At 37.7% G+C, this 14,559-nt stretch overlaps 2 protein-coding genes across 2 annotated transcripts; both read left to right on the plus strand.

Annotated features, from left to right (window-relative positions):
* Positions 1-3,451: 3,451 nt before the first annotated feature.
* On the plus strand, positions 3,452-7,738 carry spag7 (sperm associated antigen 7). The gene is made up of 7 exons (XM_053332012.1): positions 3,452-3,537; positions 4,902-4,969; positions 5,067-5,155; positions 5,251-5,335; positions 5,440-5,529; positions 6,264-6,420; positions 6,521-7,738. Exons 1-7 carry the CDS (start codon positions 3,453-3,455, stop codon positions 6,634-6,636), a joined length of 690 nt encoding a protein of 229 aa, XP_053187987.1. The 5' UTR covers position 3,452; the 3' UTR covers positions 6,637-7,738.
* Positions 7,739-8,261: 523 nt separating this feature from the next.
* On the plus strand, positions 8,262-13,252 carry chrdl2 (chordin-like 2). The gene is made up of 11 exons (XM_053332009.1): positions 8,262-8,345; positions 8,788-8,900; positions 9,045-9,138; positions 9,253-9,398; positions 10,897-10,990; positions 11,349-11,410; positions 11,553-11,721; positions 11,836-12,024; positions 12,122-12,295; positions 12,650-12,742; positions 12,890-13,252. The coding sequence occupies exons 1-11, from the start codon at positions 8,279-8,281 to the stop codon at positions 13,021-13,023; spliced, it is 1,335 nt and encodes a 444-aa protein (XP_053187984.1). The 5' UTR covers positions 8,262-8,278; the 3' UTR covers positions 13,024-13,252.
* Positions 13,253-14,559: the final 1,307 nt, after the last annotated feature.

Genomic DNA, 14,559 nt, shown 5'->3' on the forward strand with positions numbered 1-14,559 from the left:
CGGGTGGATTGTGACGTCCGTCTGTTCCAGACAATGTTATCCAGACAGACAGAATGGTGAGATAACATAAACACAGACAAGAGACATAACACTTCATTCACAAAAGCTCTATTCCATCACAGCTATTTGGGTCAGTCACTTGGCCGTTATTGTCTCCTGTCTGATGGAACTCAGACTGCTTTCCATGCTGTTATTTCCCCAAGTTCCAGCCAAGAGGATAATGGGCTGCACATAGTCCTTTCTATGTTTTTCAGATGTTAGGTTAAATCATTACTTTGCATTATATTTGGAACAATATAATTTAAGCTTATTAATGATGAATATTCTAAAAACAAAACAAACATCAATACTTTTATTTCCTTGCTTTTATTGGCAACACTGCATTTCACAAAGTATAACTGACTGTTCACAAAGGCTTAATTATGAATCTTTATTAAATATGAGATACAGGATCAGTCATACAAAGTTTCAGGGATGAGCAACATGATTAGCTATACACTTGATAGCTGTAAATGAGCTGAGTCTAACTAGATTAAGTCCACTGCAAAAGAGCTCATTGTCAGACCCCCACAGCATGTTAGAACTCCAAGAGGGCTTAATTGAAAGCAAAGCTCTCAAATTGGTTTATCCAGTAGAATGCAACCTCAGGATCTCTGCTCCTTGTGCTAAAGATGTCAGCCTTCATAATGTGACATCTTGCAGGCATCAGCAGATAACTGGCAGGTGCTAAGACCGTGCCGCACAACACCTGAAAATGAGCACAGTTCAGTAATAGGAAATCTTTAGAATACATGCTTTTTCTCCTCAAGCACACATTGCATTGTCTTTGTAATAAAACTACCAATATTACAGTTATGCATAGTTCTACTTTATGATCTAAACAGACTTGCCTGTATCTTCGAGGACAACCATGATGACCAACAATGTACTCCTGAGCATAGCAGAACCGTCTGCAGAGTCCTCTATACCCACAAGTCCAGTACTGCATATCTGGATCATTGCCTGTAGGTCATTATAAAAGGATCACAAACATGCCCCCATACCCCTGCTCAATTTTGACTTAATTTGACCTTTCATAAACAGTAATCACTAGAAATACAATTCAAATTAAAGTAAAGGTCAGGAAAACTGTCAATCTGTGATTTCATAATATGTTTTTCTTCTACACAAGCCACACAAACAGACCAAGAATGAACACAATGTAGTTTGAGCATCTGCCATATCATGATTTGCTTGATTTCATCTCACACAGTAAGAAAATGGGTGGATCCATTGCTTACCCTCCCCGACTGCAAACATCAGGAGAAGCGCAAGGAGAACCAAGCTCAGTCCCTTCATGTTTTGGTACCAATAAGCTTTCAGACACTGCTGTTGACAGGCTGATGCTGTATTTATACAGCATTTCAACCACGGGGGAGGAGTCCGTCATGCTCTGTCCAAATCACAATAACAAAGTATCGCTGAATGATGGGAGTCTGAGGGCTGAAGGTCAGGACTATCAGCTTACTCAGCTTAGTCAACAGCTGTAGCTTCTTGAGAATTAGAGATTTTAGGCATTTTGAAAAGAACCGTTAAGTCATTTTCTTCCCTCTTTGTGCAAAAAAAGACTATTATTCAACAGACCCCCGTGATTTAAAGATATTGTAAATACTCTGTACTGTTCACCAACACAAAAATCTAAATGAGAAAGGGACAGTACTGTAGTTTTGTACTTACATACACCCCTATGGCTGGACAGAGGAGTAATAATGGACCACAAGGGACTCCCTGAAAAGAACAAGCCCTCCAAAAGTTAAAAATGACAGGTGTTGTACTAACTTATCTGTTTGTTTTAGATACAGTACAATTCTGCCTGCCCTGCTGTGTTTTCAGGGCTGCCCTCTGTTCGTCCACTGCTCTACCCACATCTGAATATGGCAGTAGTTCATGTGTTATTGCTGATGCTGTGAAACTACAATCAAACTGCACAAAACACACTGCTCCAGTGACGCAGGGGGAATTGTTAACAAAACAATAACAAAACAAGGCATGAACACATAAACATATACTTGTACAGCATGCCCCCTAGTGATTATGTAAAGATGTTTACTTGCTTGTTTATTCTGTTTATTCTGTCTGTCTGCCTGTCTCTCTATCACACACAGACATGCGCAGATCAAACTGCCTTAAAGAAACAATCCGTGCACCAATCTGTGATTAATCAGTGCACAGAATGTTTTGCCAACCATCTTTTTTTAGCTGCACATGAAAAGCAGTTTTGCAAGTGTTAACATATCAGGATCAAGCACAAGGCAGTTACCACCATGCCAACGTAAAAAAAAACTAAAAATAAATTATGCAGCAATATGTGTCTCCCACAAAATACATAACTGATGGAATATTGTTATTGTTTTCTGTTTAAAAAATTGTTAAAGTCATTGGTACAGAGAGGGAGAAAATAATGTTTTTTTCTTGACAATAAATATTCATGGTTTTATGCTGAACATCCATCCACAATAATACAAGAAAACCTTTCCTGTTATCCGAGACCCCAAACTTTAAATTCCTTTATATGAACCTTTCTTTGCTCTCAGAAAGTGATGAATGGCAACTTACTGCAAAATGTTCCCTTAAGAGGTGCAAAAATTGCTCTGTCCAGGGTGCTCACCAAAATAAATAAATGTGGATCAAATCCTTAAGCTCTCTTTTCCCCATGGCATACTTTAATACAATAAACCATTCTGGATGATAAACATGACCGTGGTTTGCATATGGAGTCACATTACATGATTTGTGAACATTTAATTTTTTCCAATAGGCCATTTAGGATTTGTACTGTGCAGAATGAAATGAAAGCCTAATGCACTGAGACACCTGTGTAAAGGCAATGACTTTCATTTAAATTCACATTGTCAAATCAGAGAAACGTTTAGTATAGTTTAAGCAGATGGGATGGGTTATATGTGGAGAGTTGCACCTTTAAGATAAGATAGGGTTAGGGTTATAAAATAACATATACAGTAAACAATCCCTGTGTAAATAAATCTGCAAGATATAAATGTGCAATATGCAGGAGTTTCTTAGATTGTATACATGTGTGCAATGTTCCTGGGATTAACATAGTAAGGACAGCATCAGTCTTTTTTTGTGGGAGTTGGAGGTACTGGGAGCTGTGGTGTTGTACAGTCTGATGGCTTTTATCTGTTTATTTATTCCAGACTATGGCCAAATGCTATACATTTTTGTCTGGATACGACATTAATCTAATATAATTAATTATATAATAATAATAATAATAATAATAATAATAATAATAATAATAATGGCGTAATACCACTTTCACGTACAGAAGACGGCAGTATATATTTTCAACGCCGTTTTACAGCACTGAAGAAGAAGACACTAGTGGCTATCTGAGCATGCGCAGTCCGCCCAGCATTCAACAACAACTCTCTCTGCTCTATCATTTCAAGATGGCGGACCTCTTAGGTTCAATCTTAAACTCGATGGAGAAACCTCCGACAGTCGGCGACCAAGAAAGCCGACGAAAGGCTCGAGGTACATGAAGTACTGACCTAGATAACGACTCATTGTGTAGTTTGAAACTATCGAAATGGATGTGCTATTAGAATGAGACTAATTAAAATATTAAATGGGCGAGCAAACAGAGGGCATTTCTGGTGCTGCTGCAATACCAGGCAGCTGCTGTTACTTTAACACAACGCTGCTGTAATCACTGAGTTAGTTAACAAAGCACTGGTGTATTTGCTGCAGTCTGCTGCTGAAAGAAACCTCATTGTAGCATCCATACTGCCCTGCCGTCATGTGTACATTTGTTGTAAGCAACTAAAAATCCCCATTTTTGATCAGCGTTGGCTAGCTACCTTTTCTCTCACCTAACGCTTTATCTTGGGTATTTGCACATGCTGAGGGCATTTCAGTGCGTTAACGTTGATGTAGGCCAATTAAAGAGTACCATAAAAAGTCAATAATGTAAATAAGATGAGTGCGTAGTTCCTAGCTGTGTAGCTAGTATTGATAGATGCTAAACCTCAATTGCATTCATGAGGTACTGAAAGTTTTCTTTGAGACTTTCAATTACAAATACATTACAAATCCAAGTTCCTGCAACTAACCAACTAACTAACTAACTAACTATTTTATTCATTTATAGTTTAGGTCTATGAAAATAGTGAAAAGGGGGCATTTACAGTTTCTTAGAGGCATGGGTGATGTCTAATTTGACTAATAGTCCAAAATGCTGAGATATACAACTTATCGTCATATATGAAAAGGAAAAACAATGAATCTTTATCATTTGAGAAGCCAGAACTGTCAAATATTAAAAGGAAATAATCGAGTAATCATAAAAAAGAATGTAGTTTAATGTTTGTCCATTTAATCACTAGAGCTCTAAAAACTGTAATAGCCTATAATTACCATATGTTTCCAGACACACGTAGATAACTGAAATTATTTTATAACATTTAAAAAAAAAATTCAATTGGAACTCTGAAGTCTTCAAAATTGTTACATTTGTGGTGATGCAGACAAGAGTATTGCTACAAATAATCATCGTCATCCACTTTTCAGCTGTTGTGAAGAAATAACCACAAGATGGTTTTGATAAAAAAGTGACCACAACCAACAATTTCATTAACTGTTATGATGATGCCTGGTACTAAAACATCAGAGGCTGTTTGTGTTTGGACACATGCTACAAATAATAACCCAGAATGATCTGGAAATGTGGTTTGGGGATTACTGGAAGTCTGTGTCTTGATTAGCTTCATTTTTACTTTGGTCTTTGAAAAAAAAACAAGTAGACTCCTTGTTTCTATAAGACCACATGATCTGTGTTTACAGTGGAAACTTGAAACACTATCAGACATAAACACATTTTAATTTCTGTCCTTTTTAAGAGCAAGCAGCCAGACTCAAGAAGATGGAAGAAAATGAGAAAAGAAAGAAAGCAGAGTTCAGAAAAAAGGTGAGAGAACAAGTGACATATCTAACACAAGCTGACTTCTGTTGTGGCACTTCCTTCATGCAAAATATCACTGTGGCTTCTTTTATCATTTGTTTAGATGGAGAAAGAGGTGTCAGATTTCATCCAAGACAGTTCACAACAGAAGAGAAAATATAACCCTATGGGGAAGATCGAGAGGAGTATATTGTAAGTCGTCATTGTTCTATCAAAGAAATAATATAAACTCAAAGATATTTGTGTCACATTCAGATATTTACATTTAGTTTCTTCCTGTCTTACAGGCATGATGTTGCAGAAGTGGCTGGTCTAACTTCTTTTTCTTTCGGGGAGGATGAGGAGAGCCGTTACGTAATGCTTTTCAAGAAGGTCTGAATACTTACTTTTTTATAAACATACAGTCTCTTTAACTTAACTTATGAGAAAATCAGTGTGGGTCAGTGTTGATTATTTTTGTCTTGGTGCTGGTACAGGAGTTTGCTCCATCAGATGAGGAACTGGAAGCTTATCGCAAAGGAGAAGAGTGGGATCCTCAACTGGCAGAGCAACGTCGCAGACTAAAAGTAAGACTGGATGCTCATTTGTAGTTTAACTGAAGTGTTTTTAGATGACAGCAATGCATAACAATATTTTATGACAATAAAATCAGATATTGCCAGGGTACTTTTCATTTCTGGGTCTATTTTGTTGTGTTTTTCATATTCCTGTTGCAAAATAGCTGGATGTAGACAAAGGAACATAACTAGATATTTGGTGCTAATACATTGAAGTCAGATCATAGCAGAAACATTTTAGCTATCCAAAAATCAGTAATGGTTAAAAATAAACTTTAATGTCTCACTGAAAGTGAAAGCCGATCCCTGTAGAGCTCTCATCTTGTACTGACTCTCTACATCCATGCAGAGAGAAAAATAATCATTTCCTCATAGTCATCTTAATGGAGTAGTAATAAATGCAGTCAAAAATATGTTGCATGTTTGTTAATATGCCTCATTTTTGGATTGCCTTGACCAGAAAAGGTCTAAATTGTGTTGCTTTTCCATGTAGTTTACATGTCTGATCTACAGTTGAGTGCTACTTTCAAGTCACAGTAGCTTCTCAGGAGGGATGTTTAAAAGTAGTTAAATTCTGGAGTAGAGGCGGGTTGAGAAGAAGCAGGTGTGTCTAAACATAATTTAACATTTAGTACTGCCAACTAACCACTAGAATGCTTTTCACCCAGCAACTTCATTGTATCTAACAGTATAAGAGGTGGGTGTTTAAATATCTCTGACTTTCTCTGTCCTCGTCACTGTAGGAACAGGCTGCACTGGAAGAAGCAGCATCTAGTCAGACAAAGAAGGCGGAAACATGTCCCAACTCCAATTACAGAGACAAGTACAGTCACTTGATCGGTACCTCAGCTGCAAAAGATGCAGCACATACACTAGAGGCCAATAGCGCTTACGGCTGTGGTGAGTATCTGGTGATGTCGCTGCCTCCTCACATCATTCACACCACTGCTCTCCTCCTCCCAGTTTATTTACTGATTAAGTTGGTCATTTTCTCTCCCAGTTCCGGTAGCCAACAAGAGAGACACCCGCTCCATAGAAGAAGCCATGAATGAAATCAGAGCGAAGAAACGGCAGAAGCGGGAGGACGACACGGGGGCACCGAGCAGCAGTTCTTGAATCTGCTGCTGTCTGTCTATTGGTCTGAGTGTGTGTGTGTGTGTGTGTGTGTGTGTGTGTGCGTGTGCGTGTGCGTGCGCGTGCGTGTGTGTGTGTGCGTGTGTCACAGTCTAAGATCCTATAATGCAATATTCTGTACTTCAGACATTTAAAAGTATAACTTATATGACAGGCGCTGAATCTAGTATGTACGTCACTCTCTGATGAAGACTGTACTGAACTCTTGAAATGTTGTTAATGAGGATGCTCAGGTGTGTCTAATCCAGGAGGTGGATCACTATATATATGTGTTAAACATTTTCCTGTGACGTTCTGTCAGTTATCAAGCCTCTCACACATGATTGGACCATAGACAGTATGAGAAACTTGTTTTGATAAAACAGTGTGTTGAGGTGTTACTTAAAAACACCCAATACCTTCATACATATATTTTTAAAGATTTCTTTTGGGCAGTGATTTAAATATTTAATGGAAATTTGCCTTCACAGTTCTAAGTGACATTTTAATCATTAAGAATATTGATTTATATTGAGGATTTTAGCTTTAACCAGACAGCATGAGGTTTTGATAGCAGTGTTTTAGGGGCGAGGCATGTCTGAAAAGTCCCATTGACAGTGTTCCTAAAAGCCAGAGCAGTTTTAAAAGGGAAACAGGAATGCCGTCTATTGACCATCTTTTGATGTGGTTTACTGAGTTGTTTTTTCCTTCTAGTCTCAGCCTGTTTCAAATCTTGGGTAGAGTCGGGATCATGTAATTTCTTCCATCTCAAGGATAATGTCTTTTTAGGAAATACCATTGTGTGAATATTAAGAATTTGTGATTAAGTCAGTTTTTTTTTTCTTTGTTTCTGTACATGTGCACTGACTGTGAATTCATCTGTTACTCCAAGATAATGTTTTGACAGCCGAGTGATGGCTCGCAATAGATGTCACAGCAGGGAGAGGAAGTAGCAGACTCCATGTCGGGATGTGGATGACTAAGTTTTATTCCAAGTCTTTTGTTTGTCATATTTTTTTTTTCAAGCAGGGGTTTCTTAGCATCATGATGTCGTTTTTTAACATGGTTGCACTGTTTTATCCCCAATGTGTATTAATAAATGGAGAACAGTATTAAGTGTTTTTATGTATGGAGTCTTTATTTCTGAATAGCATAGGTTTTACATTTTAGCAAAAAATATGTGCAGCAAGCTAAGAAGAATAACTTCAACTTCAGCCAGCTTTTAAAATAAAATGACCTTAGAGGTGTATCAACATTATTCAAACTCAATTTCATTATTACTTGATTTAGCAGAGGATTATATAGAGTATAATGGTGTCACTATTTATCTACATACTTTACATAAGGTCATTCCTAGATATTTGTGTTTCACAGTTGTCTGAAACTAACCTCATGAGGGAAACATGAAACTTTGTTGGGGGTAATGTGTGTTTTTGGGGTATTACTGTATTTGGTCAGTCCATGTCATCCCACTAGTGTTAATATGACTTGACGTCTCATTTCCTGTAGGAGGCGCCATCGATTAACCGAGAAAAAAAAAAGTTGAGATTTTTTTTTCATCCTTGTTTCACACTGTCCTGCAGTTTCTGTCCTGCAGAAACATATTTATTGCGCGTTGAGGACTCAGTCACGCACATGTAAAAAAATGAAGTCCACGTTTTTGTTCTTTTTCATCATTTGGTTTGCAGATGCGGAGCTGAAACCCCGGAAAGGTAAGACAGAGACCCTGCTGATGCTTATTCTGTCCTGATCAGACGTCTGGAGACTTGAAATAAGGAAAAAGCATAAAAACAAGATAAGGAAAGTTTTCTCGGACACAGAAAGAAAAATGTACTTAAGATGATCATGTTGTGTTGCTGCTAACATGTCCCTGGTGTTTAGTGGCAAAGCATATTTGCCTCATAGTGTCACAGAAGTCACCAGAAGTTAAATCATGACTTCTTATTTGTCTTTATATGGACTGGAGTGAGATCAGTAGCATTTACAGTTTCCCCTGTTTTCTTTTAGTCTGCATTTCATGGAGCTCAATGCCGTTTAGATAAGTCCCTCCAATATTAGTTGACATATTTTTTTAAACGTTTGTTTTTTTTCGTTCACTTTATCTGCGCCATATGTGTTTCTCCATGGCTCATCCTTCCCATTTTTGACACCTAGGGTCCGGGGTGGTGTGTACTTTCAAAGACAAGACGTACAGCCCAGGAGACAGCTGGCATCCCTATCTGGAGCCTTTCGGATTTATGTTCTGCATGCGCTGTGTCTGCACAGAGGTACATTTAGAACAAACTGGATCATGCATTTTAAAGGAGCATTCCACTAAAATTGCTCCAGTGTCTTTCAGTGCACTTGAGTTACTGGCTTTGTGGGTTGGGATTTAAAGGTGGCTCGTAAACTCTAACACTGCTCTCTCTTAGACAGGCCATGTGAAATGTAACACAATCAAGTGTCCCTCTCTGCCATGTGAAAACCCAGTGGCTGAGCCTCAGCAGTGCTGCCCGAGATGCACAGGTAGACTGTCCTCTGTCTGAACACCTCACCAGCTCTCAGAGAACACTTCTTATTTGTTGGTGACTTTAAAGCCTCCCTCTTCTCTCCTGTCCTGTTGTATTGTGACCTCCTCAGATGAGCCCAGGGTCCCCGCAGGGCTGAGAGCTTCTGTGAAATCCTGCAGATATAATGGAAGTATTTATCAGCCGGGGGAAACCTTCACTAAGCACGACCTCTTCCCATCCAAGCAAAGCAATCAGTGTGCAATGTGCACATGCTCTGTAAGTTGCATGTAATTGTGTTTATTTGATTAGGTGAATAATATAAATGCTGTCTGCATACAGTGTAGAACAATCTGTAACTCAGCCAACATGTACTGAAATGATGTCTGTTTATATTCCACTTTGTAGAATAACATTACCACATGCTTTATAGACTATACAAATAAATGAAGAATGCAAAGGAATGGAATGTTAAATCAGAAAGCAGAATTTAAAGATATGTATCTTGATCTTAAAATACATGATAGTGAATATTTATGAAATCCTGTAAACATGTTTAAGCAGTACCACCACAGTTTGAATAGGGTGTAAAAATCTGTGGAAACTCAGCACATACTGCAATGACTAGATATGCATTATATTTTAAAGTATAGTTATTTAGGACACTGAGTCTCAAACACCATCTAAAGGACGCTCATACAAAATGTCTGTGAGTTACTGTGGCCCGTTTTTTTCCTGATATTGTTCTAAAATTAATTTTGTGTTTGTGTTGCGATTTTGAGATGCCATTTCTTGTAGCTAATGTACTTTTAGTGTATATGCATGAAGAGTATCTGTGCAGTGAAATTGGAAGTATATTTTTAATGTATTATATTGCTAGAGTCTGTTGGCCAGGCGTGGTTGCAGTGAGAATGGATGGAAGCTTTCATTTAGGAAACAAAGAAAGCAGAGATCAGAGAAGAACATGGAAGTGAGAGCCAGTTTAAACCATCCTGCAGTTGTCTTTTAAAGATGTGAGAAGTAAATTTCATGATCTGCTGAATGGTGGTTTGTCCACAGATGTTTCTCGGCCGCCAATTAGATGACACACAACAATAAACATGACTAAATGATTCTTTCCTACAGCAAGTGGTTACAAGTGGTTTTTCTCCCTCAATATTTCTTCAAAGTATCTCAAGAGTAATTTACTCAACCTGCCCTTGTGTCATCGTCACTGTTAAATCACTGTAGTGTTTGTTCAAGCCTCCATTTGAATGTAATGTTTTGCTTTTCTGTGACATAGACTGCCTTTATAGCGCAGGAAACAGCTGGGTTATCATCATTTATTGCAGTTTTAAACATGGATTACTCATTTTTTCCAAGATAGGTCATGTAATGTGTTGAGCTGCTTTGGTTCGGGCACTGGAGAGGGTCCGATCTGTTATTCATACAGTTAGTGGTTTGAGCACCCTTGAGTAAAACGCTGAACACCATATTGCTTCTCATAAGCAGGTCAGCAGCGAGCATAGCAGCTGACTCACCACCAGGGAAGAAAATATAAATGAGTTTTTCTAGAAGCCTAATGAATATAATGTCTCATTATGTTTTTGTAGATTAATTTCAGGAGCATTAGATCTCAGTGGACTCGCTGAATATTCTTATATGTTATTCAGGTGATATAAATGTGAATCCATATAAATAACATACAGGTCTTGCTTTAGAGGACATCTCCGTGCTTTCTGGAGCTAGCACTTTATTAAAAAAATGTTATATTATTATTTATTTATTTAATTCTCAGAATGGAGACATCTTCTGTGCGCTGAAAACATGCCAGCCAATCACCTGCTCCTCACCAGTTTCTGTTCCAGATACCTGCTGCTTGGTGTGTAAAGGTAGTCAAACATCTTTAACCTGGAATGATGATTTTCATTTGGACTTAAAATATGACATGATGATGATATACATTTTTTTTATTTTGTTATATGAATTACACATACAATACACAGTTTATTCCCCTGTAATGAAACATCAGACAGTATCTTTATGTATATGTATTTAAAGACATATTATCAAATGTTCTTAGTGTTTAATTACAATCTGAAAACTCATCACAGTATGCTCATATAAACACAATACAATTTGACTAAAAGTCAGTATATAATAATATTGAATTACTAGCCAACCCTAACATTTTCCATGTTTTCCATGTTTAAGTTGGCCTCATACTTGGTTTTGGTCTTTTTCTTTCAGATAACAGCACCAGTGGCTCCTCATCAACCGAAGACGGAAACCTGCAACTGAACCGAGGAGTTGTATGTTCTTACATATGTTGGATGTTACTTTCATTTCAAATTTTTTCATGTATTTACATTTTTTTAATGTTCTTACTAAGTATATTTAATAGCACAAGAGATGAAAGATAATTGTATTTTATTATGTCTGTATTTTAAATAGAGGCATTCAGTGGACCAGTGTCCTGGAGAGCAGAACAGGGCGCAGTCTGACCGTGCCACTCCACCCAGGGTCAGGACATCCCTCAGAGGCCTGAGCCTCAGTAAACTTAACCTCAAAGGGGCTTCAGAGACCACTGTTAAGATTTTGTTGCAGAGGAAACACCAAAGAGGTGAGATGTTGTCAAAGCAAAAAGATCCTTTTTGATTTTATAGACATGTTCCTCACAACTTTACAATCGTTTCCATATGCAGCAAAACACTCAGATGTTTTCCATTTCTCTCAGCGTGTTTATACAATGGCAAGACGTATTCTCATGGAGACATGTGGCACCCAGTTTTGGGGAAGGTCCTGGAATGCATCTTGTGCACTTGTACTGATGGCCTCCAGGACTGCAAACGCATCACGTGTCCCAGCCAATACCCATGCCAACATCCCATGAAATCGACAGGAAAGTGCTGCAAGACTTGTCCAGGTAGTCAAACATGGCTCATAGTATAATGTTTATATTGTATATGATTTAACCGGCTTTAAACATCACCCGTACATCTTTATCTGTTTCTTTTCTGTAGAGAGTAAAGCTGAGAGTAACCAGACCCAGTGTTATCTCGGATACAAAAATAACCTTTTGGTGTATAAAGTTGATTCCTCTTTGAAAGTTGACTCAGCCAACACACTTCGGATCATCGTTGCTGAAAGACAAAGTACTGCTGAGATTGAAGTACTAGTATGGAAGTCTGTAGAAGGTAAATGTTGGTTGGAAATATATCAAAGGAATAATTTGTCATTTTGATAATAATATTTTTATTCTCTTTCTTAGAATTATATTAGAAGATTGAACCCAGTCTTATATAGCATGTCGCTTAAATATGCAGCTACAGCCAGCAGCCATTTAGCGTAGCTTAGCATAAAGCCTAGTATTTAATCCCCATAAAACCAGAACTTTTACACTTCAATTTTAGTATAGATTAAACTAATGAAATATAATGAGAGGTGCAGATTGTGTTGTTTTTGTTACTTTTCTGTTTTCCCATGTTTCTAAAACATATATACTGCTGCATCAGTGTATGACTCTGATCAGTTTTTTTTTATTCATGCAGGTGTTTTACAGTTAATGGATATCGGTGACGTTCAGAGGAAAGATATTATGGATCATCCAGAGAATTACACACTACTTACAACACTCGATGAAGGTTAGTTCTGTCAGCGTTTGGGAATAATTCATCTTTTTTTTATTCTTAGTATCATTTGTTAAAATCCTCCTAACTTATTTTAATATGTAGATTTTGGTGACAGATTCATTTCACCTGATGTTAATTCAAGTTTTGCGCAATTTGCAGACACGTGGAGAAGGTTTAAAGAGGAGGGAGAACATCTGAATAAAGCACCTCAGGCCATAATTTGTGAAGAAGGCATTCGTGAGATGATGACTTTCCTAAATCCCAAGCAGACTGAAGGCGTGTGTTCACCCTAGTAGTCACTCTTTTTACCAGTATTCCCAATAACTATACATTGTTGACATACATTCTTTATTCATACATTTTTCACTTGGATGTCCTGCGTCATTCCTGTTATACAAGAGGAATTTCATTTATAACATTGTCGTTTCTTGATTGATGCATTATTTTCCATCATGTTTTTGATTATCACGTATTTTTATTTGTAAATTATTAGGTTACAAAACATACATAACCTGGCCCATAGTTCAGTCTCCTCCATTATCCGATCTGGAGGATTTAGGTATGAGCTCTGAACAAAAAACAACACAAGGGAAAGGTGAATGTGAAGTAAAGAGTTCAGAGCTCAGAGCTGGAGACATCCTCAGTATCCTTTGTTGACACGGTGACGTTAATATGAGCTTCTATTGAATGACTGAGGGCATTTTGGGATCAGTATGTCTTAAATGAACCCTTTGCTTTAACTATTATGAGAATCATTTGTATTTTAGAAGATGTTGGGTAAGGGGCCGCGTTCTGTTCAGAATGTAAAGGTTTGTTTTTTTTTAAATAAGTATATTATATGATCATCAGCATATTTATTGTAAATACAAATTGAGGTTTTGTCACCTAATTTAAAATGTATTGGTTCTTGTATGATTTTCTGTGTATATACGTACATTTGACTGTCTGAATGTTGTTGTTTTTTGTTTTGCATGAATTAGCAAGAGGCTGTAGCTATTTTATACATCCACAGGATCATAGCCTAATGACATTTTACATTTCCACATATCAGAACTATCTATATGTTAATGAGGTCGTACAGTAGTTGATGTAGCTGAGTGCACTCTGTACCTCTGCTCACAATTTTAACCCATAAAGTTTTCACTGTGTTTTACACCACTAATCACTTTTGTCTGATTTGTTGTAACTTAAACTAAGCTGTAATGCAAAAGTCAACTTTAGTAATAGTGTGAATATGTGATTGGGACAGGTGTAAAATGTAGCTCAGGGCTCATAGTTGTTTTTGAATGCATTGTTTGAAAATAATTTGCTGATTAATCTCTGGTCTGCATACCGGCCACAGCAGAGTGAGCCTAACATCATCGCCTGAAGGCTTCTATTAACTACAACTCTGGAAGGTTGGATAAACTGCGTTCCTGCTCAAAATGAAATGTTATCAGAGGCTTAGAAATCAGAAGGAGAAGTTGGAACTCTACTCCCCCTCCTAACATTTCCCTAAAAAACACCTTTTATTAGTAATTGTACCTTGATGAGACCAAGGTGCTGATGACTGGTTGCCTCAGTGTCACACCTGTGCAATCATTCTGCAAAATTAAAGGGGCAATACGTGGGATTTTTCTGCCCGATAGCACCTCGTTATTCTGCTTTCCTGTCAACTCTCTGCTCTGATGAACTTATTCAGGATGGAGGACAGGAGCCAATAATAGCTGTTTTATTGTGCCACAGTTGTTAATTGCAAAAGACGCCAAAAACTTCTTTCTGTTCTGTGGCATAAAGCAACTCCCTTTAAGCTGGAGAGCAGTGACACGTTTTCTTAAAAATTCACACAA

This window comes from Scomber japonicus, chromosome 13 (assembly GCF_027409825.1).
Source record: "Scomber japonicus isolate fScoJap1 chromosome 13, fScoJap1.pri, whole genome shotgun sequence".
NCBI lineage: Eukaryota > Metazoa > Chordata > Actinopteri > Scombriformes > Scombridae > Scomber > Scomber japonicus.